The 24,321-nt window shown below is 31.1% G+C and overlaps 1 protein-coding gene across 1 annotated transcript; it reads left to right on the top strand.

Moving 5' to 3' along the window:
- The first annotated feature begins 7,089 nt into the window (after window positions 1–7,089).
- On the top strand, window positions 7,090–15,511 carry LOC143043716 (uncharacterized). The gene is made up of 8 exons (XM_076215896.1): window positions 7,090–7,491; window positions 8,885–8,964; window positions 9,795–9,863; window positions 10,827–11,601; window positions 12,047–12,150; window positions 13,101–13,208; window positions 13,888–14,685; window positions 15,311–15,511. The coding sequence occupies exons 1-8, from the start codon at window positions 7,122–7,124 to the stop codon at window positions 15,509–15,511; spliced, it is 2,505 nt and encodes an 834-aa protein (XP_076072011.1). The 5' UTR covers window positions 7,090–7,121.
- Window positions 15,512–24,321: the final 8,810 nt, after the last annotated feature.

Raw genomic sequence — 24,321 nt, forward strand, 5'->3', positions numbered from 1 at the left:
ATAGCAAAATTAAAAGAAATTCCCTCTATGACTGTTTAATTTCTTTAGAAAGTTTTCGTAATAAAATAATGGAAAAGAGATGTACAATTAAGCGACACCATGTGTTTTCTTCTACGGTGTTTCACTACAAGAGGAACAGATTAAATTTAGATATAAGAAAATCACCAAACAAAAACATCTGCTATAGTCGCTAGTAGCTTCATGTGTTTATAGTAACTGTGATTTATTGTATTGATAAGCGTTTCTACTGCTTATTAATTTTTTCATCATTATAAGTATATTTTTCCCTATCCCATAATAGCAGAGATATGTCAATGTAGCAATTAGCTAAACAGCATACTAGTACATCTGCACAAGATAAAATAGTACAAAACCATGCACGGAAGAGAGAGAAAAAACAGTGTTGTCAGGTCATTAAAGATTGCATATTTCGGCGTTAATATTGATTCACTTATAGGGTCTTTGCATCGGAACTAAACACATTTATTCAAAAACCAGTTGTTGGCATGACACGGGTTATGTTCTTCTCATATATGTTATGATGGTATGATACTAAACCCCTAACGGGAAGGATTGTGCCTGATGTTCATATGATGAAATCATAATCTTTCAGTCAGTTTAATTGAAGTCTGGAGCTGGCATGTCAGTTAACTGCTAGTAGTCTGTTGTTATTTATGTATTATTGTTATTTTCTTTATTTTCTTTGGTTACATCTTCTGACATCAGACTCATACTTCTCTTGAACTGAATTTTAATGTGCGTATTGTTATGCGTTTACTTTTCTACATTGGCTAGAGGTATAGGGGAGGGTTGAGATCTCACAAACATGTTTAACCCCGCTGCATTTTTGCGCGTGTCCCAAGTCAGGAGCCTCTGGCCTTTGTTAGTCTTGTATTATTTTAATTTTAGTTTCTTGTGTACAATTTGGAAATTAATATGGCGTTCATTATCACTGAACTAGTATATATTTGTTTAGGGGCCAGTTGAAGGACGCCTCCGGGTGCGGGAATTTCTCGCTACATTGAAGACCTGTTGGTGACCTTCTGCTGTTGTTTTTTTCTGTGGTCGGGTTGTTGTCTCTTTGGCACATTCCCCATTTCCATTCTCAATTTTAATAATGGTATGGAACGCAGTATTAGAAATTGTTTTTCTGCAATTCTATCTGCAAGTATCAAAATAAAAGATTACATACTACTGCATAAAGATTACAACAATTATTCAAAAGCAAATTTCCGTTACTTGCACTAGTGATGAATGTTTTAAAATTCCTGATTTTTATTGCAAGTTTAAATTTGTAACTGCATTGCAAAATGACATACCTGCTGTATTTCTGACAAACTCCGGGAGTAGGAGTTGTAGCTAAAACTGACCTGAACACAAAAATCACCATATTAACTAAAAACCATTCCATAATTGAATATGAAACTTCATAAATGGAGACTATGATAGTTTACGCAAGGAAATAAACCAAGAATAATGATTGTTTTTATTACAATCAGGAAATGCTTATAAAGTTCATTTAGATATTAATATGATAAAAATATGTCCTGTGTTTTATATTTATGTCAATTTAACAATATAGATATACTAAGAATACAAATACCAATAGTTAATACAATAATTAAAAGTCTTCCCACTTCATAAGTTGATAATTTTGCAAAAACCTTTGTAATTTTAAAAAATGTAACCTTTCAGAAGATATTATATTTTACATAGTGTGCTAGTCACCTAGTACGAAATATATTGGGTCAGAAAATTTCAATTGGATGTAAGCGAATTGAACGGCCAAATGAAATTTACTGACCCCATATATAATGTGTTAGGTTGCTATGGAACGAATGTATCTTACTGACTATCTTAACATGTAGTATTTAGACAAGTATCCTATCATCGTGATCAATTGCCTATGCTGGGGAACTGTAAGTCCCTGTGGGAATCACGAGTCAAGAAGTCACTACTTCGGTACTAGCATTGAAATACGCACATGCTGCTATATAAAAAAAAATGTTTTTTTTTTAGAAAATGTTAAAACATATTTTAGATAAAGAAATGAATCTCGATCATGCAAAGCTCCGATTCCTTACCTGGCTTGGCATTGGGCTTGTCATTTGATTATGGATTCAGAGTTCGGTACTTTTGTGATTTAGTTTTGGCCATAATTTTCGTGCGGTTTTGGATTATAGCTCTTCATCTATTTAATAAGCTTTCGATTTTCAAATACTTTGGCTTCGAGTATCACTTTGTGCAGAGAAGTTAGTGCCGTTACTGCTACACAGGAAAAATTTCAACAAACGTTTGCACATGAAAAACGTATGTCTTTCATATGTTTAAAAATATATGTAAAAGTATGTTAAAAACCCTGTATGAAAAAGATATGTTTTGATGATATGAATATCATGTGAAAAACATATGATAAATATATGTTTATAAACACTCATATGTTATCTTATGATTATCATATGAAAATCATGTGAATAACGCATGACTGTAAACATATTAACAAAACATGTGTCTATTCAAAAGGAATAATGATTCACATACTCATTCATAGATTAGCTTCTGAACTGAGTGAATTTCGTGCAATTTCCCTTAAAATACAGGCTGTAGTACTTCTCCATCGCGTGCTTAAATTAATTTGTTTACACCATAATTTGTAAAACAAAGAACAACCTCAAAGTTCTGCGATTCTTATCTGGCTTATTGACTCACTGTCCCATAAAAAGCTGACAGAAAAGGACGAAAGATACCAGAGGGACAGTCAAACTCATACATTGAAAATGAACTGGCGACGCCATGGCTAAAAAGACAAACAAACAAAAAATAGTACAGAAGACACAACATACAAAACTAACGACTGAGCAACACGAATCCCTCTAAACACTTTGGGTGATCTCATGTGCTCCGGAAAGGAAAACAGGCAGTTGACATTAAAATGTTAAGTCATTATATTTCAATGATATATTATGTTTTGTTGACAAGTTTTTGTGTGACTTATTTCTAAAAACCATAAAAATGTAGCTACTATTTATTGATGATTATGATCTTTAACTGGTTTACAAGAGAATGCATATCAGTATTTAATCTTTTAATGCATTTTCTATTTGGACCGATTTGTTTTTGTTATCTTCTGTTATTTAACTTCTGAAAGGGGGAGACTGTCGTGATATATCAAATGAATCTTTATCAAGCTATAAGTGTCGTTTATAACCTCCCTTTCCATGTTTCTTATCCCACTACAACATATACAAATTATATTTTAGAGATAGAATAGCAGAATTTGCAAGGCAAACACAATGTCTCAGGTTATCAGCTATATGACGAAATTACTTAATAAACACATAAAACGTACGCGTGTTTACCTTAATTATCAGTTTCACAAACAGATGATAAATGTGTCGTTACAATGAATTTTAGTCGATACAGGTAGACACACCTACATTTATAATCAGGATTAGTTTTATATAACGTCTTATAGGTAAGTTTTTTGTTTGTTTTGATTGTGCAAAATTCACATATTTAGATGTACTAGTTTCTACAATTCACTCATAATCATAGTCAAGTAAACACGAATAGATATACTTGACCGTTGAGTTTCAGTTAGCTCCAAACATACGAGTCAATGATTGATGCGTGTAAATCAGACAATTTCTAACCTCCCTTGAAGAGGAGTATATATGTAAAAAGTTTAAACGTTAAAAGATGTTTCTGTTAACAGCAAAAGTAGTTTAAAAATGAAAATACGAGTAGACATGTTCCTTTATCTTATACTTAAATGTGGTTTTCCCGTTTGAATGGTTTTACACTAGTAATTTTGGGGCCCTTCATAGCTTGTTGTTCGGTGTGAGCCATGGCTCCGTATTGAAGGCCGTACATTGACCTATAATGGTTTACTTTTTTAAATTGTTATTTGGATGGAGAGTTGTCTCATTGGCACTCACACCACATCTTCCTACATCTAAATAAATATGAATAACATAATATAACCCATTCCATAATTGCATTTGTAATTTTTTATATCGAGACTATGACCGTTTACGCAAGGAAATAAACCCCCAAAAAAATGTCTTTTTGTGTAACAATCAGGAAATGATTATAAAGTTCATTTAAATATTGATATGATAAAACTATTTCCTGTCTGTTATATCTATGTCAATTTAGGATTAATATAGACATAATAAGAATAAAAAGACAAATTGTTAATACAATAATTCAAAGTCTTCCCACTTAACAGGTTAATAATTTTGCAAAAAACCTTTGTATTTTTTGAAAATGTAACCTTTCAGTAGATAATATATTTTACATAGTGTGCTAGTCACCTAGTACGAAATATATTGGGTCAGAAAATTCCAATTGGATGTATGCAAATGCCCATATGGAATTTACTGACCCCATATATATCGTATTAGGTCGCTAGGTAACGAATGTATCTTACTGACTATCTCAACATGTGGTATTTAGACAAGTATCCTATCATCGTCATTAATTGCCTATACTGGTGAACTGTAAGTCCCAGTGGGAATCACGAGTCAAGAAGTCACTACTTCGGTACTAGCATTAAAATACGCACATGCTGCTATATGAAAAAAAGTTTTTTTTAGAAAATGTTTAAAAATATTTTAGATAAAGAAATGAATTTCGATCATGCAAAGCTGTGATTCCTTATCTGGCTTGGCATTGGGCTTTTCATTTGATTAGGGATTCAGAGTTCGGTACTTTTGTGATTTAGTTTTGGCCATACTTTTCGTGCGGTTTTGAATTATAGCTTTTTATTTATTTAATACGCCTTCGATTTTCGAATACTTTGGTCTCGAGTATTACTTTGTGCAGACAAATTAGTTCAATTAGTTAATTGCCTATTCATTTGTTTACACCATAATTGGTAAAACAAAGAACAACCTAAAAGTTCCTCGATTCTTATCTGGTTTGTTGACTCACTGTCCCATAAGAAGCTAACAGAAAGGGATGAAAGATACCAGAGGGACAGTCAAACTCATAGATTGAAAATGAACTGGCAACGCCATGGCTAAAAAGACAAACTGACAAAAAATATTACAGAAGACACAACATAAAAAACTAACGACTGAGCAACACGGATCCCTCCAAACACTTAGGGTGATCCCAGGTGCTCCGGAAAGGTAAGCAGATCATCCGCAGGCAGTTGACATTAAAATGTTGAGTCATTATATTTCAATGATATATTATGTTTTGTTAACAATTTTTTTGTGTGACTTATTTCTAAAAATCCTTAAAATGTAGCTATTATTTATTAGTATGATATTTAACTAGTTTTCTCTCTCTTACAAGAGAATTCATATCAGTATTTGATCTTTTAATGCATTTTCTATATGGACCGATTTGTTTTTGTTATCTTCTGTTATTTAACTTCTAAAAGGGGGAGACTGTCGTGATATATCAAATGTATCTTTATCAAGCTATAAGCGTTGTTTATAACCTCCCTTTCCATGTTTCTTATCCCACTACAACATATGCAAATTATATATTATAGATAGAATAGCAGAATTTGCAAGACACACAATGTCTCAGGTTATCAGCTATATGACGACATTACTTAATAAACACATAAAACGTGTTTACCTCAATTATCAGTTTCACAAAAAGATTATAAATGTGTCGTTACAATGAACTTTAGTCGATACAGGTAGACACACCTACATGTATAATTAGGATTAATTTTTATACTTGACCAGTTGAATCTGAGTATGCTCCAAACATATGAGACAATGATTGACGCATGTAAATCAGACAATTTCTAACCTCCCTTAAAGGAGAGTATATATGTAAAAGGTTTAAACTCTTAAAATGTTGCTGTGAACAGCAAAAATAGTGTAAAAATTGTTAATCTATATCGAAACAAGTCGGAAATGAAAATACGATTACATACGAAGACAAGCATGTACGCTATAAAACGTGTACTTTGTGACATTGTTGTGTGAGAAATGACCATTTGATTATTCATTGAATTCATTGATAAAGAAATAAATATAAATGCCAATGAACTTTTATTGTTTTTTTCAACGAATTAATGGCTTATCAAATATAAAATAACTTGACGTAGAAGTTTACGCAAGGAAATAAACAAACAAAAAATGACTTTTTGTATTACAATCAGGAAATGATTATAAAGTTCATTTATATATTGATATGATAAAACTATTTCCTGTCTGTTATATCTAAGTCAATTTAGCAAAATAGACATGATAAAAATAAAAAGACCAATTGTTAGTAGAATAATTAAAAATCTTCCCATTTTATTAGTTGATAATTTTGCAAAAGCCTTTAAGAGACATTCTCTGTAAGCATCAAAATGGGTTGGCCACGGCTATCTGCAGATTTTATCCATTCTTTATAAATTAGTTGACTGTTGTATGAAACTTTGAAAAATAAGTCTAGTTTTGTATAAATGTCTCCTTGGTTACCATAGCAACCACATCAACATTTGGTATAATTCAACTGGGTTATTGTTAAGAAAATTGCAATTTTACGTACTTTTAGACCCCGTCTGAAACAAAGCACTGTGTATGATATTTAAAAACACTTGTATTTTTTAATTGTTCGATCATTTATCTTTAAAATGATATATTATAGTATTAAATTATCTGTTATCCAAATATTGGAATCAGTCGTCATAGAAGGGGGGAACCATTGTATTTGGAGAATTGTTAAATTTCTAAAATTAAGGGTTTTTTTGAGGGAGTAAAATGATATAACGCAATTTTATACAGCCTTGTGAGTATGGTCTACTTAAACCTTAGCATTTTAGCTAACTTTAGGAAAAAAATTGGAATGAGTAATTTTGATTGTGAAATTTAAACCCCTTTTGAAAAAGACAGACATTGGCATTTTTTCAATATTTCCTCTTTTTAATGACCGACTTTAAATCATTAACTTCTATTTAATATAAATGATATTACTTCAAAAAATGTATTTGTTCAAGAACAATACTTAAGTTCAGTTACAGATGGAGAAACTGTGAAAAAATAGTCCACATTAAGGTTTGCTATCTTCCCAGTTTTAGCCAGCCCTATTTTGGAGCTCTTCAGAAAAGAGTCAAATTCCAGCATAAATATGCAGACAGAACTTTGAAAACATGGTAATCAGATATGGCTCTACATTCCTGCTTTTTTGAACATTTTGAAAACTTAATTGCTTGTTCAGAAGATTTAAAACCCTTATCCACATTTACAGAAACTGATACATATGAAATTTTAACGGAGGCTGGAATACTTCCAGATTCATTTGAACATTTATGTGTGTGCAGTGCACATTTTTCATTTTATACGAGAAATAATCAAAATAGAAAAAGGCGTAAATTGTGTGAAGTGCCAATATCCCTCAGTTCTCATCCAAAAAGTCAAAATGTACCCGAGAGAGGAAGGAAGACCAAATCAATCACAGGAGGAAGACCGTTGGATATTGTCGGAGTTCAGAAGATTAGAGAACATTGGGGAATCATCATTCCAGTCAATACTAGTAAGTATTTTATCAGAGTTTTCAATGGCAAATCATCGTTTTTTAACTTCCAAATCATAAGGCAGCAACCATTTGATTTTCTGGGGGGGGGGGGGGGGTATGTTTTTTTTTCTGGACAAACTTTTTTTAGCCTACGGCGAAAAACAATCTTATATTTTTCACGACAAGTCGAAAACAATTTTTTTATTTCATTTAAGCATAACATATAGAAGCAGCTGAGATGGAAACAAACAATTTTTTTTCTCAGAATCAAAAACAAATTATTTTTTTCTCCAAAAACTGGAAACAAACTTTTTTTTCCAAAAAATTCCATAGCCCCCAATCCCCCCTCCCCGAAAAACAAATGGTTGCTGCCTAAGGTTGAGGCCCAGGAGCATGTATAATAGATGTTTTGGGGAGGAAATATATGCCAGTCGACTGGTGATAAAATGGTATATATATATATATTTAAAGTTAAAAGTTGATGGCACTATTGGTATTAACACAGTGTATAACGTACATCCGTTGAATGGCATTTATCAGTGGCCGATCCAGAACTTTTGATAAGGGGGCGGGGCATTTCCCCTGTCCCCCTAGACTTCTTTCTCAGGCACAATAATTTCACTTTCACGTATCATGCTTACAAAAAATGGACATTCGCGTGATACGCTTAGACCCAAATGAGGTTCAATAATGGATATAAGAACATTATAGGCCACTGTACAGCTTTCAGCAATGAGAAAAATCCATACCATATAGTTGGCTAAAGAAGACACTGACATGAATAAAGTGAAAAAATTTAAATGAGAAAACTAATGGCCTAATTTGTAAAAAAAAGATTAATGAGTAGTAGTTTTACACACAAAATTTATAAAGTGTTACATCTCATTCTGTACAACTAATTTATGCATGTGAGAGGTAATATTCTTATTTAAAAATAAAGTGTTACTACAATTATATTCCTAACATTCTATTGATCACCACAATAAAATTCAATGAATGTAAAATGAACCAAACAAAAAGGTCCTAATTTTTATTACAGAAAATCAATTAAAAGATTGGTGTTGTTTTTTTTTAATTTCAAAAGAAGAAAAAAAAGGTGACACAAACTAGCTTATAGCAAAACAACATTATATCTCACACTCTTCCTGCAATGCATGTATGATCAAAAGGAACCTAATAGAAATATGCATGTAATGTTTGTCATTGAATGCAATCAATTCATCATAAATACAATGTACATGTAGTACACTTTCAGGCAACTCTTAACTATGTTGAGAAACGCGTTTCCTAAGGAGGAATAATACTAAAGATCCTAATGTCATCATTGAGTTGTCAATAAAATATCTTGTATTATAAACTGATATTATAATCGCATTAAATCATAATTATAAAGTATTCTTATCTTTAATAGGTATTTGCATCAACTGTAGAAGAAAACTTTTAGACAACATAGAAGAGCCTAAGAAATGTCATGAAATTACAGCAGATAAGGTAACTAAAAAACAAAACCAATCCTGCCTATAATTAATAAAAAAACAACATGAAATACTGGGGTTTATGGAAGCATTAAAAAAATGTTCATAGCAGCACCTAGATGTATGCGTATTGAGTATATACTATAATAGATAATTTTAAATCATTTTACAGCTAATTTCCTAAAGCATGTAGAGCAAGACTTTAGTTAGCTTGCTTGCTTTGTTTTTATATTGCACAATCATTAGGATAACACCCAATTAAATTCAAATATTATATATACAGGTTAAACTATGCCGAAATATGTTGTTTAAAGATATCAATCTTATTAACAAATCTTGTATAAACAATTATACAAACAAAGCAAGCAAGCCAAAAACAGTTTTGCTTTACATGCATTAGGAAATTAGCTGTAACATAGAATTAAAAGTACATTCTACACCTATTTTATATTTTTAAATTAAAGTCGATTTAGAGGTCCTCATTGATTTTATACCATGAAACAAATACAACAGTTGGAGAACAATCTGAATGTATGGTAAAGTTAAATTGCACTACAAAAATCATTTGAAGTTACTTTTTTCCTTTTTTTTGCAGTTGCACAAATTTTTTTGAAATTATCCAACTATAATTAAATACATATAGGAGATATCTATTATGTGTTTACAACTCGTCTAAACATCAACCCAACAATGTTACAGCTGTAAAGGTATCTATTATGTGTTTATATAAATGAAATTTGTATATATCAATATAAATGTATATAGTGTATATACATGTATCTATGTAACTGCAAGATATATTAACCTTGTTAAATATTACATCCTTTTATATAACTTAAATTTCAGGATGATTTTGAAAAGGATACCAGTAACCAAGACAAACCATACGACCTAAGAGAAACGACATACGATTTAGTAAGTTGTATAATATATGTAAATTTTGGACATATACATATTCATAATTTTGTAAAAATGTGTTTAGGGAACTATTGTCTATTATAGGAAATCACAATAATTTTGTAATTGTGATGTTTCATATATGCATCTACATTGGTCAGATTCTCTAGTATCCTGTTTTTGTTGCGTTAAAAGCTATACTACATGTATATAGATATAAGAAGATGTGGTATGAGTGCCAATGAGACAACTCTCCATCCAAGTCACAATTATAAAACTAAACCATTATAGGTTAAGGTACGATCTTCAACACAGAACATTGGGTCACACTGAACAGCAAGCTACAAAGGACCCCAAAAATTACTAGTGTAAAATCAATCAAAGGGGAAAACTAACAGTCTTTATATCTCTATAAAAATACGAAAAACAAGAAACACTTAGGAACCACATAAACTGACTTGTCTTGTAAGCTCTATGTTATATTGCAGAGTAAAATCAATAATCTTACTGTGTAGGAAAATGTTTAAAAAAAACTTGTGCTATGAAATAGGAGAAAAAGCTAGATGAGTCTTGCTTTACAACATCTTTCAACTCGTTATTTAATTTTCATCTTTTCCTACACTGTACTTAAAATTGTATTTGTATTTGTATTTTATATATACACATAAAATACATGAATAATATGTGTAACTTAATAGCAACAATCATATAATAAGTTATATACTTGCAATGAACAAATGGTATGCACGCTCATATAATCATGCATTGTCCATTAGAGTATAATGTTTACTGAATGTCCAGTGGCAAAATTTCAGGCAATTTCAGGACAAGACAATTCAGTATGATTAAAGATGAAATTCAAGAATGTGTTAATTTAACAGTGTTCCATAATTAAAACAAACAAAAAAACACAATTAATTGGCATTTAGATTCACTCTTCTCCATTCATTCTTACAATGCAGGATTTATTTTGTTATTCAGGATAATTTTCAAAGTTCATATATGGTAACTGACCAATCAAGCCAGAATACAATTTTCTCAAGTCAGAATACAATTTCCTCAAGTCAGAACACAGCAAGTACAATAGAGGACTATAATAGAGAGCATTATGTCGATCTTTTGAACAATTATTTGAACTCCCGAAAGGTATCAGCGATTAGTTTGCCAATTCAGAGATGGAAGGACAGCAGTAAGAGGACAAAGAGAAGATACCAGGGTTTGTTTAAGGAATGCTTCTACACCATAATTGACACATTTTTCCCAGGGGAATATGATGATATATTCAACAATATATGTGAAGATGATGTACACCAGGATGAGGATGATAATGGTAATAGTAAATTGATAACCGCTCTTGTTGAATCCTATGAAAAATCTTCTGCCTGGCAAGTAAGGAGACAAGTTTTATCTGTTCTGGCAATAAAACTCAGCTTTAAACAGCTTATCAATTACTTACCAGGATTGACTGAATATAGATACTATGTTGCACAGAAACATAGCATATTATATGGTTGTGCGATACCACCAAGTGAAACATGTAAAACTAGAAATAAAATGGATCAGGAAAAGCTTTCCAATTTCTTGGATTTTATTACTTCAAGTCACATCATCAAGGATCTGCCATTTGGAGAAAGACATCTGAAGTTATCATCAGGGGAAGTTATGGATGCCCCTAATATAATAAGATGCATGGGACCTGCAGCCATCATTCAACAGTACCAGGCATATTGTGAGGAGAATGAGATCAGTTTACTAGGTAATTATTTAACCTTATCAAGTTAGTAGTTCATATTTAAAGCTAAAATTTTTCTAATTGAAAAACTGCTTTTTATTCAAATATTACTTGAAGATAATTAATACTTAGCAAATTGTACTGTAATCATCATATAAAATTAATTAAATTAATTAAATAAACGAAGGAAGATGTGGTGTTAAATGCCATTAAGACAAATATCCATTAAGACCAAAGGAAATGATGAGATATATTACAGTTGACCTTACACCTTTCAACAATAAGCAGCTATCATACTTGAAGCTTTAAATGAACTTTTTAGCAAGAGCTATTTGAAGATGGGTGGATGTGAAAACTCATTACATTATATAACGAGATTTTACAGATCTCTAATTTCTAGCTAAAAAAAAAATTGTGAAAAATTTCATAAATGTACTTTGATAAATGACTTTTTTTTTTAATGTTTCAGGTAGCAGCACAATGTTTAGAATACTTTCGGAATGTTCAGCTACTGTCAGAAAGTCACTGGAGGGACTAGACTACTTTGTTGCTGAAGGAAGCAGGGGATTTCAGGTATTTTATAATATTATTTTGGTACACTGTATCAAACTTGTCTACATATGTACTAGTATTAAAATTGAGAATGGAAATTGGGAATGTGTCAAAGAGACAACAACCCGACCAAATAAAAAAACAAAAAAACAACAGCAGAAGGTCACCAACAGGTCTTCAATGTAGCGAGAAATTCCCGCACCGGAGGCGTCCTTCAGCTGGCTCCTAAACAAATATATACTAGTTCAGTGATAATGAACGCCATACTAATTTCCAAATTGTACGCAAGAAACTAAAATTAAAATAATACAAGACTAACAAAGGCCAGAGGCTCCTGACTTGGGACAGGCTCAAAAATGCGGCGGGGTTAAACATGTTTGTGAGATCTCAACCCTCCCCCTATACCTCTAACCAATGTAGAAAAGTAAACGCATAACAATACGCACATTAAAATTCAGTTCAAGAGAAGTCCAAGTCTGATGTCAGAAGATGTAACCAAAGAAAATAAACAAAATGACAATAATACATAAATAACAACAGACTACTAGCAGTTAACTGACATGCCAGCTACAGACCTCAATTAAACTGACTGAAAGATTATGATTTCATCATATGAACATCAGTATTAACATATTATCCTGATAAACCAAGAAACATGTGTTGTCAATGTAAACATCAACAAAGTCATAGGCAAAATAGCAATAAACAGATTATCAATGGGAAACACTCTAATTTGAAAAAATCAGTGATAATTTATAAAATGTTTGCCATAAGGTTGAAATAACTGGAAAATTAGGTCACTAGAACTAACATTCTAAATTTTAGAAACCTTGGTATGTATAACATATGAGTTTAAATGTCCTACTATTTGATTTGCTCTCAAGGTGTGCTAATTTATGTAAATATGTGTATTAACATATATATATTGAAAAAAAATCTCATTGATTTTTTTTGTTTGCTTCTACATTCAGGATCTTCAAGATATTATTGTGTCAGAAGGATACCCAGAAACATCAAATGGGACTGAATTGAACAGACTGTTGTTAGAAGCAAAACGATATATGAAAACAGATTACAAGGTACATTATTCAATTATGTAATAACACAAGATATCTCCGAAATTAAACCAAATTTCTTGAACTAATATGGTCAAAAATACTTTTTGAGGTGTACAATTGCAATAATCATATTGTCAGGCAACATATTGAATGTAGGAGTAATATAAACAAGAATGTAAATATTTGAATGTCTCCCTTGCTTTACTGACCATTGACATTTTATGTCAAAAGTCTGAAAGATAAAGATTTTACTACAAATATCACATAAACATAACATTTTTCAAAGATTCATGACAATGAGGTCAAGGTCAGATAAATCATGTCAAACAGACATTTAATCCCTTACAATTATTACATCCACCAACATAGTTGACATTTTGATTATGGTAATTGAAAACAGACCAAACACAAAAACTTACCATTAAACAATGAAAATGAGGTCAAGGTTAAATTATGCCTGCCAGGCAGACATTTACGCCTAACAATCATTCCTTATACTAGATATTGTTGACTATTTTTTTGGAAACAGACTAGACATAATAAAAATGGCAATAACAACTCCTGATTTATTTGTGAGCAGTTGATTACCATCACATTTTTGTGAAATGAGAACTATATCTTAGTGCTGCAAAAGAATTCTTCTAATATAACTAATCTTACAACACCTTACTTTTAAGTTTAATTTGCGGTTTTTTTATAGGTTCATGTGTCAGGGGAGAATGAGGTAGCTGACCATTGTAGAAAATTTGCTTTATCAAGTACTAAAGAGGAACACTTCAAGGATAAATGCAACCATGATCACAATAAGGTTTGTGAATCTTGTGAGCAGATGAAGGAATTATTACATGGAATTTTGAAAGAGGTAGAAGTAGCTGATTTTACAGATCAACAGACAAAAGATGATATTGTATATAGAGCTCAGCAAGCAGTGGAGAGCATTTTCCTTTGGAAGAGTCATATCTTAAGAGCAAGAAACCAAGAAGCTGCGAAATCATTTCTTTTCAATTCAATGAAAGAAGATGAAGTTTTTGTTGTATTTGATTGGGCCATGAAGTATCTACCTCGCAAATATAGAGAAGATCAACTTGATTGGTTTGGAAAACGAGGTATATCATGGCACATATCTGTTTGCTTCCGAAGAAATGCAGACGAGTTGCAATCTCTGACCTTTGTTCACATATTCGAGTCACAGATTTCACAGGACTCAAAAACAACATCAGCGACAATTTGTGATGTTCTTAACAATGTTTTAAAAAACAATCCAGAGGTAAAATCTGTACACCTATGGTCAGATAACGCCGCATGTTATAAATGTGCTGATACTATAATCAACATCAATAACAACAAGCCTTCAAAGGGACACATTGTATCATATAACTTCTGTGAAGCCCAAGATGGGAAAGGGGCCTGCGATAGAGCAGCTGCTACATTCAAGAGTGGAATTAAAAGATATGTTAACCAAGGGAATGATGTTGTGAATGCTAAGCAGATAAAAACAGTAAGTATTCAGGAATGAATTTGTTTAATTTCTAGACAATCATGTTGTAATTTCTACAATTTTTAAACCATGCATGGCAGATGGCAGAATTTAATTTTTTGTGATGAAATGGGAATATGTTGTATAATTGCATATATGATACAAATATCGACCAGAGATCTTTTTAAATTTACAGGCTTTATAAACAACATTGATGTTAAATATAAATGATACCCCTTTATAATAATAACTTTACAAATAGCTCTTAATGTAAAGGCTTTGTATCCCATTTTACAACATTATAAGTCCAGCCATACTTCAAATTTGATATTTGTATCTATGAAAGAGTGGTGTTAAAGTTCATATAATTTATTGTTATAGAAACCAATACTTTATGATTTATCAGTAATACAATAGATAATTTAATCTGAGACATAACTCTAGACAAAAGAAAGAATTTTAGTCTGACACTTTTAAGTAAAAAGTCTATCATAGCTTTCCTGTTTGATATCTTATTTAAATTCGCCAAACCATATCATTAGAAAGATGGTTGCCCTTGTAGAAAGCACTGACTTTTCTATTGATTGAAACAGATTTTTATTATTGATAAATACAAATGTAAGATAATTTGTCTTGTTTATTTCAGGCCATTGAAAGAACTAAAAAAAATGTTAAATGTCATATTAAAGTTGTGAAGATTCAAACCAGAGACACTGCTACGAAGAATCAAGCTTCTATACCTGGCATAACATCATACAACAACTTTGTGTTTGAAAATGGAGGACTTAGAGTTTGGAAAGCATATGGTATAGGGCCAGGTATGCAAATTATGAGAAAAGTTAATTAAAATGGTCTTTTTAACATTTATCAACTTTGCTTCAACAGCAGTAAAATGTCTGGGGCATATTTTTTTTACCTATGTCTGTCCTTTTTATATGACTGCAAAAAAAATGCTGTTGTATATTGGTATCAAGTAGATGTTGTTTTCGTTGGTTTTCGCACAATAACTTTAGTATACGTAAATAGAAATCTATGAAATTTAAACACAAGATTTATGACACAATAAAAATGTTGGGATTAATTTTGTGGGTTATGGTCCAAACAGTTTAGGAATTGAGGGTAAAAAAGGCACAAATAAGCATTCTTCTAGTTTACAGACAATAACTCATGGAATGGTTTATGTATCTCTTTGAAATTAAACCAGAAATTTCCATACCACAAAGGCGAAGCCATTTATTTTGTTTGTCTGCCTCACATTTGGTATAAGAATTGTTTGATGATTCCACTCAACAAACCAATTTTAAGATTGACTTTTTACATTGAGAAGGGGTGTTACTATATGTACTACAAATGCCTTATGACATGTTGTAGAATTATTTGGCATGTTAGTTGGCGATGCACATATTTTGTCTGTCTTAACCTTTTGCTGTTTCAAGCTTTTATCAGAATTTTGTTTTTCTTAATTTACCATAGATCTAATGACAGAAAGTGTATTATTTTGTATGGGAGCACCACTAGTATATTTTTGATACAGCTGTTTCCATTTGTACTTTACTTCCCTGATGACTGAATCAAGTAGCTGTAGCACATTATTTATACCATGCATAACTAGTTTTCAAGACCAGAACAGAAGACTAAAAAAACGAATAACAAGTAAATTTGCAATTACTATATTTCGCAGGTAGAATACATGTATTTTCAAACTATTATGCAAAAAAATTTGTGATTGTGATATGGGCAGGAATTCGCTAATGCTACTTTAGTGTGACATTGTAAGAAAAAAATAAAAATCATTATAAGCTTCTAAATTTTTTACAAATTATTGCTACAAATGGTGTCCTTCTATTTGTAACCAAAAAAATCATTTTTAAACTTGCGTCAGTTTGGAACCAAAGCAAATAATGAATTTGGAGCATGTAACATGGACACTTTTCCCAAATTGAGATTAATGATTCCTTAACTTATTCAACATTCAATATCATATATATTGATCACAAAACATTGTCTATCATCAAAACTCTAAAATGTATATTTTCATTTCTTTCAGAAATTTTGTGAAAGCAAGTTTCCTCTACTTTTCTGTCAATGTTACATGCAATGTTTAAGAGATAATACAGTAAGAATCATTTTCTTTCTGAACATGTAATTATCTCATTTCTGTCATAAAATAGTGACTTAAATGTTGCATGTAACGTGGACACAAATAATATGAATAATGAACCATGCCAGAATTGACCTTAAAAGATATAAAAAGCCTCCAAACAACCATCTGAATGTAAATTATACAATTATACTGCCACATTTCTCATATATGATATTATTTAAATAGTGGTTAATACCAAAACCATTCACCTAAATTTCAGACAGCAGACATATTTTTTTAACTATACCAGTAGTTATGCTTGTTCATGGTGGTACACTATGGAAGGCTAAATTAAACGATATTCAAATGTCAAAATAACCAGAAAAATTAAATTAAGACCAAAGATAGATCAATTGATGAAGGAGTCATCCAAAATTTCACAACATGAAACATTTTTATATCAGTAAGTAAGCAACCCGTTTTGTTATGCACAGGGATGAGATTGATAAGAAGACAACCACACAACCATCAGCATCCACGAAGTTTCTCACTCAATAACTAATACTGACAAAGTAAGGGTACAAAATGATTACATGTATCCCTCATTCATGTGACACAGTTACACTTAAAACTAATAGTATGAAAAACCAAGACAAAATATGGACAAATCTACGAGAGGTTGATACAGCTGCATTTATTGAGAATCTTATTTTCAATCCTTTACATACAATGTAACTTCTATAAAAAACAATTTGGGTTTCATCTTTGAGGTTGTTGTCTGATAGACATATTACCCTATATCTCGTTTTATTTCTGCTGGTTAATCTTACATTTATGATAACTTTTTAAGGTTTAAACAATAAATTTTATTTCAAACATTAAAATATTCAAAACAAGTTTCTTGTTTCTTGTTTTCTGTCTCCAACATCTTCAACTATCTATCTGAAAAAAGAAAAAAAAACACAATTAATCTACCCTCAATCAGAACCAAAATCCATGCATAGATTATAAAATTTACAATAATATAGAAACTCTCAAATATCTTGTTTCGATTTTTCAATGCCATTTCATCTTGAAAACTTGTTACCTAAACTACAGGAAGCCACAATTTAAAGGGCCCCATAATGACCAGTGTAAAACAATTCAGAAGAGAAAACCAACACCCATTAGACCATAGTCCTGTTTTCAACTTTATTTGGCCTTCTTTTACTTTTTTGTTTCATTAGCGTCACTGAATAGTCTTTTGTAAACGAAAAGCGTTTCTGGCCTACAAAATTTCAATTCTGGTATCCATGATGAGTTTATTATTATTATTTTGAAATCAGAAGGAGCCTGAACCTCTTATAATGCAAAAGATATTCTGGAATGTCAATTATTGGCATAACAATTAAAAAAAATATGTTACAAATTGAATTCCTCATGATTTCTATAATGAGCATCAGTAAATACACATGATACATGTGTTGACTGGTGAATGAAAAGGGATAAATAAACAAGATTTTGAAATAACTATCTTCTACACTGCTGTAGAATGGTCAAATTGGAGATCACTAGTATGTCTGCATACACAGTCACCATCATCTGGTTTTCTGACATAGAACTACTATCTGACTGGCTGAAAGGACCGTCACCACCTGACTCACTAATAGGGACCTTATCAGACTGGCTAACACAGACATCATAATCTGCCAGGCTGATAGGGTTATCACCATCTGACAGGCTGAAAGGGATATCACCATCTGACTGGCTGACAGGGACATCACCATCTGACTGGCTGACAGGAACATCACCATATGACTGACTGACAGGAACATCACCAACTGACAGACTAATATGAACATCACCATCTGCCAGGCTGACTAGGACATCACCATCTGTTGGCTGACAGGGACATTACCCTCTGACTGGCTTACAAGAACATCACAGACTGACTGACTGACAGGAACATCACCAACTAATTGATTGACTGATATGTACATCACCATCTTCCAGGCTGACAGGGACATCACCATTTGTCTGGCTGCCAGGGACATCACCATCTGACTGGTTGACAGGGACAGTATCTTTTTGCAGCATCTTCCTGAGAGTTTTCTTCATCACATTTATTGCTTATCATCTTTTTCTTTCTTAGGTTTATATTGCCTGTAGATTTTTTTTATTAAAAATTGCATGTAAATTTTCAAGACCGACACCAATTTTGTTGTCAATGAAGAAAATACACTTCTAAAAAGAATATCTATATTTAGAAATAAAGATGAAGTTTGATGGTGGTAAAACAAGTTAAATTATCAATAATCTCTTTATAGAGCAAAGGAGTAAGTAAATGTTATCAGTTCTGTTCATGCGTGTAACATTGACAGAAAAGTAAAAGGTTGTATGTCAATGTTACATACATGAAGACCAGAAGATGAAAGTGGTGTGCTTAATAGTCAACTTTGGAGAAATAATATAATTGCTGCCCAGCAATATCTAATTAATCATTTAGGTTATAAAATGTTATATAAATGTCTGACTTTAAGGAAGTAATACCTTTGCATGTAACATAAAAAAATCTTGACACAAAATATTGTTGTCAATGTTACTAACTAGTGTTAAAAGACAAATTAAACAGGAAAACATGAAAACGCTTTAATTTTGTAAAATAAAAATAAGATAATAGCTCCATATGGCAGTAAGTTTTGTTTACGCATGTAACACTGACCTGAACATGTAAAAGTCTAAATAATAGACTGTCAATGTTACATACACAATTTCTTAATGAAAAAAAAGTTTAATTTGGGTTTACTTTATACATTATTTTTTAAAATAGGTATCATAATAATAACTTTGAATATTAAAAATTAGATTAACTGTTGATTTCAACACAGTAAAATCTTCGCATGTAACACAAAAAAGACCTGATACAAAAATGGTAGTCCATGTTACTCATAAAGTTATCATAGGAGCATCAAAGAAATTGTGTGATGACAATATTTCAGATGTTAGTCATTTATAAACTCAGATAAACTCATTTTAAAGCTCATAACAGAGGTTTAGAAATCAATGCTTTTAAAAGATTATAATTCTGGGTTATGTATGTAACATTGACAGGAACACCAACAAATGATGAGGAAAAATTGCTACTCAATCAGGAAAAAAATAAACACAAATAATTAAAACTCATTTATTTCTTTAATATCATTTTAATGAAGCAAATTTAAATTTCAACAAGATTTTATTGATTGAATAATTGTATGCACATTTATTAGGTTGTAGCATGTAACCTGGACGCAGAAGATGTGTCAATGTTACATGCCTTTAAACGATAAGAATTACAATTAAATATTGTAAAGTCTAGAAATCAAGAAAGATCAACAACTTCTCTGTTAAGAATTCAGCATAAATTTACATTTGATTTAATATTATGCACTGGCCAATTATGCTTTAAGTGTAATAAAGTAATATTGTTTTTATTCTGGTGTCAATGTTACATTTTATGTTTTCAAATTAAGTGGACAGTTATCTTTATAATGCTGAAAATGAATACAAGTACCAGTTAATCAAATTGGCAATTAATCTGTGGTATTTCATGTAAAAAAATTAGATTGATAAGGCAAACCGTACAAAAAAAAGCTTTTGCATGTATCATAGACACCTTTCCTTTGTAAATATTTTCGTGTCAATGTTATGTACAGAAATCTCTCCAGCAATAAAATGAATATCGTAAGGGTCAAACCTGTTTAAATACAAGATAAACTTATATTTTTTGACAAAATTGCAAAGCAAGTCACACATCATTATCAAAGAACCTAATTTACACAGAAAGTGCATGTAACACTTCATTGTGAGGTCAAATTAACCTGGTCCCACTCTCTTATCATCTGCTTGATCACTGGTAGATGCCTAGAGTGAAAGAAGACAAAGCCACATTTTAATGTAATTGTCAGTGGGTTGAAATGTGAAAAAAATAATTATGGTAATGCTTACTATAAAAAGTATACAACTGTTATAAAAAGATGAGTATTATTGGGCAGTATTGACACGAAAATGAAATAAATTTTCTTACCTTCTATATTTTTCAAACTTCAGTTGATTGATAAAAATCATGAAATCCAAATTGTACCCATTGTTGAAACCATTCAAAATTTGCCATGCTGGACCAATAACTTGTTTCCAAAGCTAATCAGCTAATGAAAAGGTGCATGTAACATTTGTTGACGGGAAAAGTTACATGCACTTGTCCATTTTCAAACGTATTTTATTTGCAGCAATAATCGGATTCTGTACAAAATGGGGTTTCTAAATGATAGACGGATCATTTTGCAGTTGATTTTCAACTATTATAGTAGAACAATTCTTCAGGCATATTCTAAATATGACATGGGGTTTTGCCACTGCAAAAATGTCACACTTTTTGTCTACAGTTTTCAAATACCAGTACATAACAAGTGCTGATTTTTTTATTTTTTTTTAATTGGATCCATTTTTTTTGCATTTGGCAATAAAGACTAACCCACTTTGATATTTAAACAATGTTTATTCTCCATATTTGCATGATTTCTTTATTTTTTAATTGGATAAACACTATTGACCCTAAAATTTCACTAGCGAATTCCTGCCCATATGTTTTAAAAAAAATTTAAACTATATGATTTTAGGTCTGCTTATTCCGTGGACTACGATAGTAAAGACCAGTCAGTATGCTCTATGCCCATTGTTGATTGAGGAGGAAAGTTGCATTGAAGATTTATTATCCTTTGGATGTGTAAAAAAAATAAAAAATGAGGAAAATAATGAAGAGAGTTTATTCACATGTCCTACAGATGGATGTATGAAAAGTTTTTCAAGATACAAAGATCTGGAATTGCATCTTCACGTGAATAACTGCACTTTGGTTCCAGAAAAGCAATGCAGGATAGATTTAACCAAAACACTCTATGTTGAAAAATTAAAAACCAGTGAGACCCGACCTGTTGTTAAATTTTCTGACACAGTTCAGAGCTCTGGTGAAACAGACTTAGATCAAGGATGGGCTTTGCGGAAATAACGAAAAACCACTCGCTTCAACGATAAGCAAAAGAAATTTCTAGATGAGAAGTTTAAACAGGGAACCATAACAGGAAACAAAGCTGATCCTACTGAAGTCGCTAATGAAATGAGACATAAAAAACTAGCAAATGGAGACAGAATGTTTGAAATTAGTGAATTTCTTTCTTCGCAACAAATAAATAGCTACTTTTCTAGGACATTCAGGAACTTAAAAAGCAGTTCAGATCAGGATCAACTAGCAGCAGCTCAGTTTGAACAAAATCTTACAAATTTAAATGCATCAGTCTTGTCTAAGCTGTCTGCAACCAATTAAGGGCATATAATACAGATATAAATTTTGTAGATTTATTTCTTCATAATTTTGACACAACTTTTCTTAAGATTTGAAATCTAAATATGCGTATACAAATATACCTTCATGACTAACTTTCTTAAGATATTACCATTTGATTTTGAATGTTTGAGGTTAAAAGGTAAAGAAAATCATACTTCAAATCTTTGATGAAAAAAAATTCAAAAGTTCATTCAGTATTTGGTACATAAAGAGTTGAATATTCTTTAAATAGGCTTTAAAGAAAGTTTCAAAGTTAAAAGATACCCTTTAGTAACATAAAATTGTTTTTGAATTTTGCAATGTGTAATAATTACTCTTGCTGCTGTATTATTTGCCCATACATTAGGTGCAAATATATGAACAAATTATTATTTCCCAAATTATATGTAAATTTGTATATATACATCTGAAACCATTTATTGTCTCTTATGTTGTCATTTGACACGATTTGTCTGTCATATGTCCACTTACCTTTTATATTTTGATATCTTCTTATGAAACCTTTACGTACACAGAATGAAATCCACAAGGCTACATCAATTAATTTTTTTTAACAATTCATTTTTTCTGGAAAAGGGGGTGGGGTGGCTATTGTTTTTTTCTGGTTTATTGCTATTGATTTCTTTTTAATGTATTGAATATTATTGAAACATGAAAGGAGATATCCTCACTATGTCAATATATTTTGCTAATCTTAATTGCACTTAAATATCCCTTCTATCTGTGTAAACTTAAATTTGACAACATTTCATATAAACCATACGTTTTGATTGCTCCATAAAGTATTTGAAATAAAGAGGGGTTTTTTTGGTTATCAAAAACTAATCAAGGCATTGGAATAAACAATCAAATGTTAAGAGAAAGAAAAAGTTGTTCATTTAATGATTATTTAGATCCAAGATATTTTTTTTTCTTAAAAAAATTGTGGGTTTTAAGGTAAAGCATACACAAAAGTTTGTATTGTGTACGTTGTTGGTAAAACTAGTTCTCCTCAGAAAAGCAGATATATGATTGTCTTGTTTTTGTATGTAATACTGTTATTTTTTAAATAATGCTAATTAAATAATACATATTTTCACAAAAATAAGACACATTTTAGCTCATAACTTTTATATCCTACAGTATAAAAAAAAAATTCAATGCATGAAGTTTTATACTAAATGACCTTGAATTAAAGACAATGACCTTGAAATATTTTGTTTTATAAATTGCTTTCATTCATTCTAATTGCATAATGTTTTACACTGCATATGTTTCACAAGTTATAATAGTATGCATGTCAATGCTTACAGTAATTAAAGAAAATCTATGGGGTATGAGAGATTAAATTTGACTGAATTTTCTAACATTTCATGAAAAATTCATTTTTTTTCAAATTTTTGTAAAAAAAAATCAGTAAATTTACTCATTCTAAATTTTTAACATATAATTGTTGAATATCTTAATTTTTACTGGGTTATTAACAATTTGGCTGGAAAAATCGCAAAAATATTTTTTTTTTAATTTGAAAATGTGTTATTTTTGGAACTTGAAGGTTCTTTATACTTTTGGAATATATGCAAAATTCACTGAATAATTTCCCATTTTTAGCTTTCCATATTTCTTGTTGTTTTTGCATATAAGAGTAGACCTTATCATATTCTTTTCATGTGCAAACAGTTTATTAATATTTCAGATCAATAAAATATGATAATTTCATCACAAAAATACCAGTTTTTCACTTTTTTTACCATTTCTAAGCAAGTTAAAAAGGCAAAATTTATGACCATGTGTAACCATGGCAACCACATAGAATTTGTTCAAATTTTAATTTTTTTTTTTATATTTAGGTTAAGACCAACATATAAAACAAAAATTACTTAAATCTGAAAATATGAGTGGCCATCAATATTCCTTATCCTTTGATGCTTACAGAGAATGCAGTACGCCGCTAGATTAAAACTGACGAGGAAAGATAACACACGGCCAGCAACAGCTCTTTTCTGAGAGCCCAGGTGGTCGTGTGGTCTAGCGGGACGGCTGCAGTGCAGGCGATTTGGTGTCACGATATCACAGTAGCATGGGTTTAAATCCCGGCGAGGGAAGAACCAAAAATTTGCGAAAGCAAATTTACAGATCTAACATTGTTGGGTTGATGTTTAGACGAGTTGTATATATATAATGAGGTTTTTATAAAACCAATAAGTCTAGAATAAACAGAATAAAAAATAAA

Source organism: Mytilus galloprovincialis, chromosome 8 (genome assembly GCF_965363235.1).
Source record: "Mytilus galloprovincialis chromosome 8, xbMytGall1.hap1.1, whole genome shotgun sequence".
Classification (NCBI taxonomy): domain Eukaryota; kingdom Metazoa; phylum Mollusca; class Bivalvia; order Mytilida; family Mytilidae; genus Mytilus; species Mytilus galloprovincialis.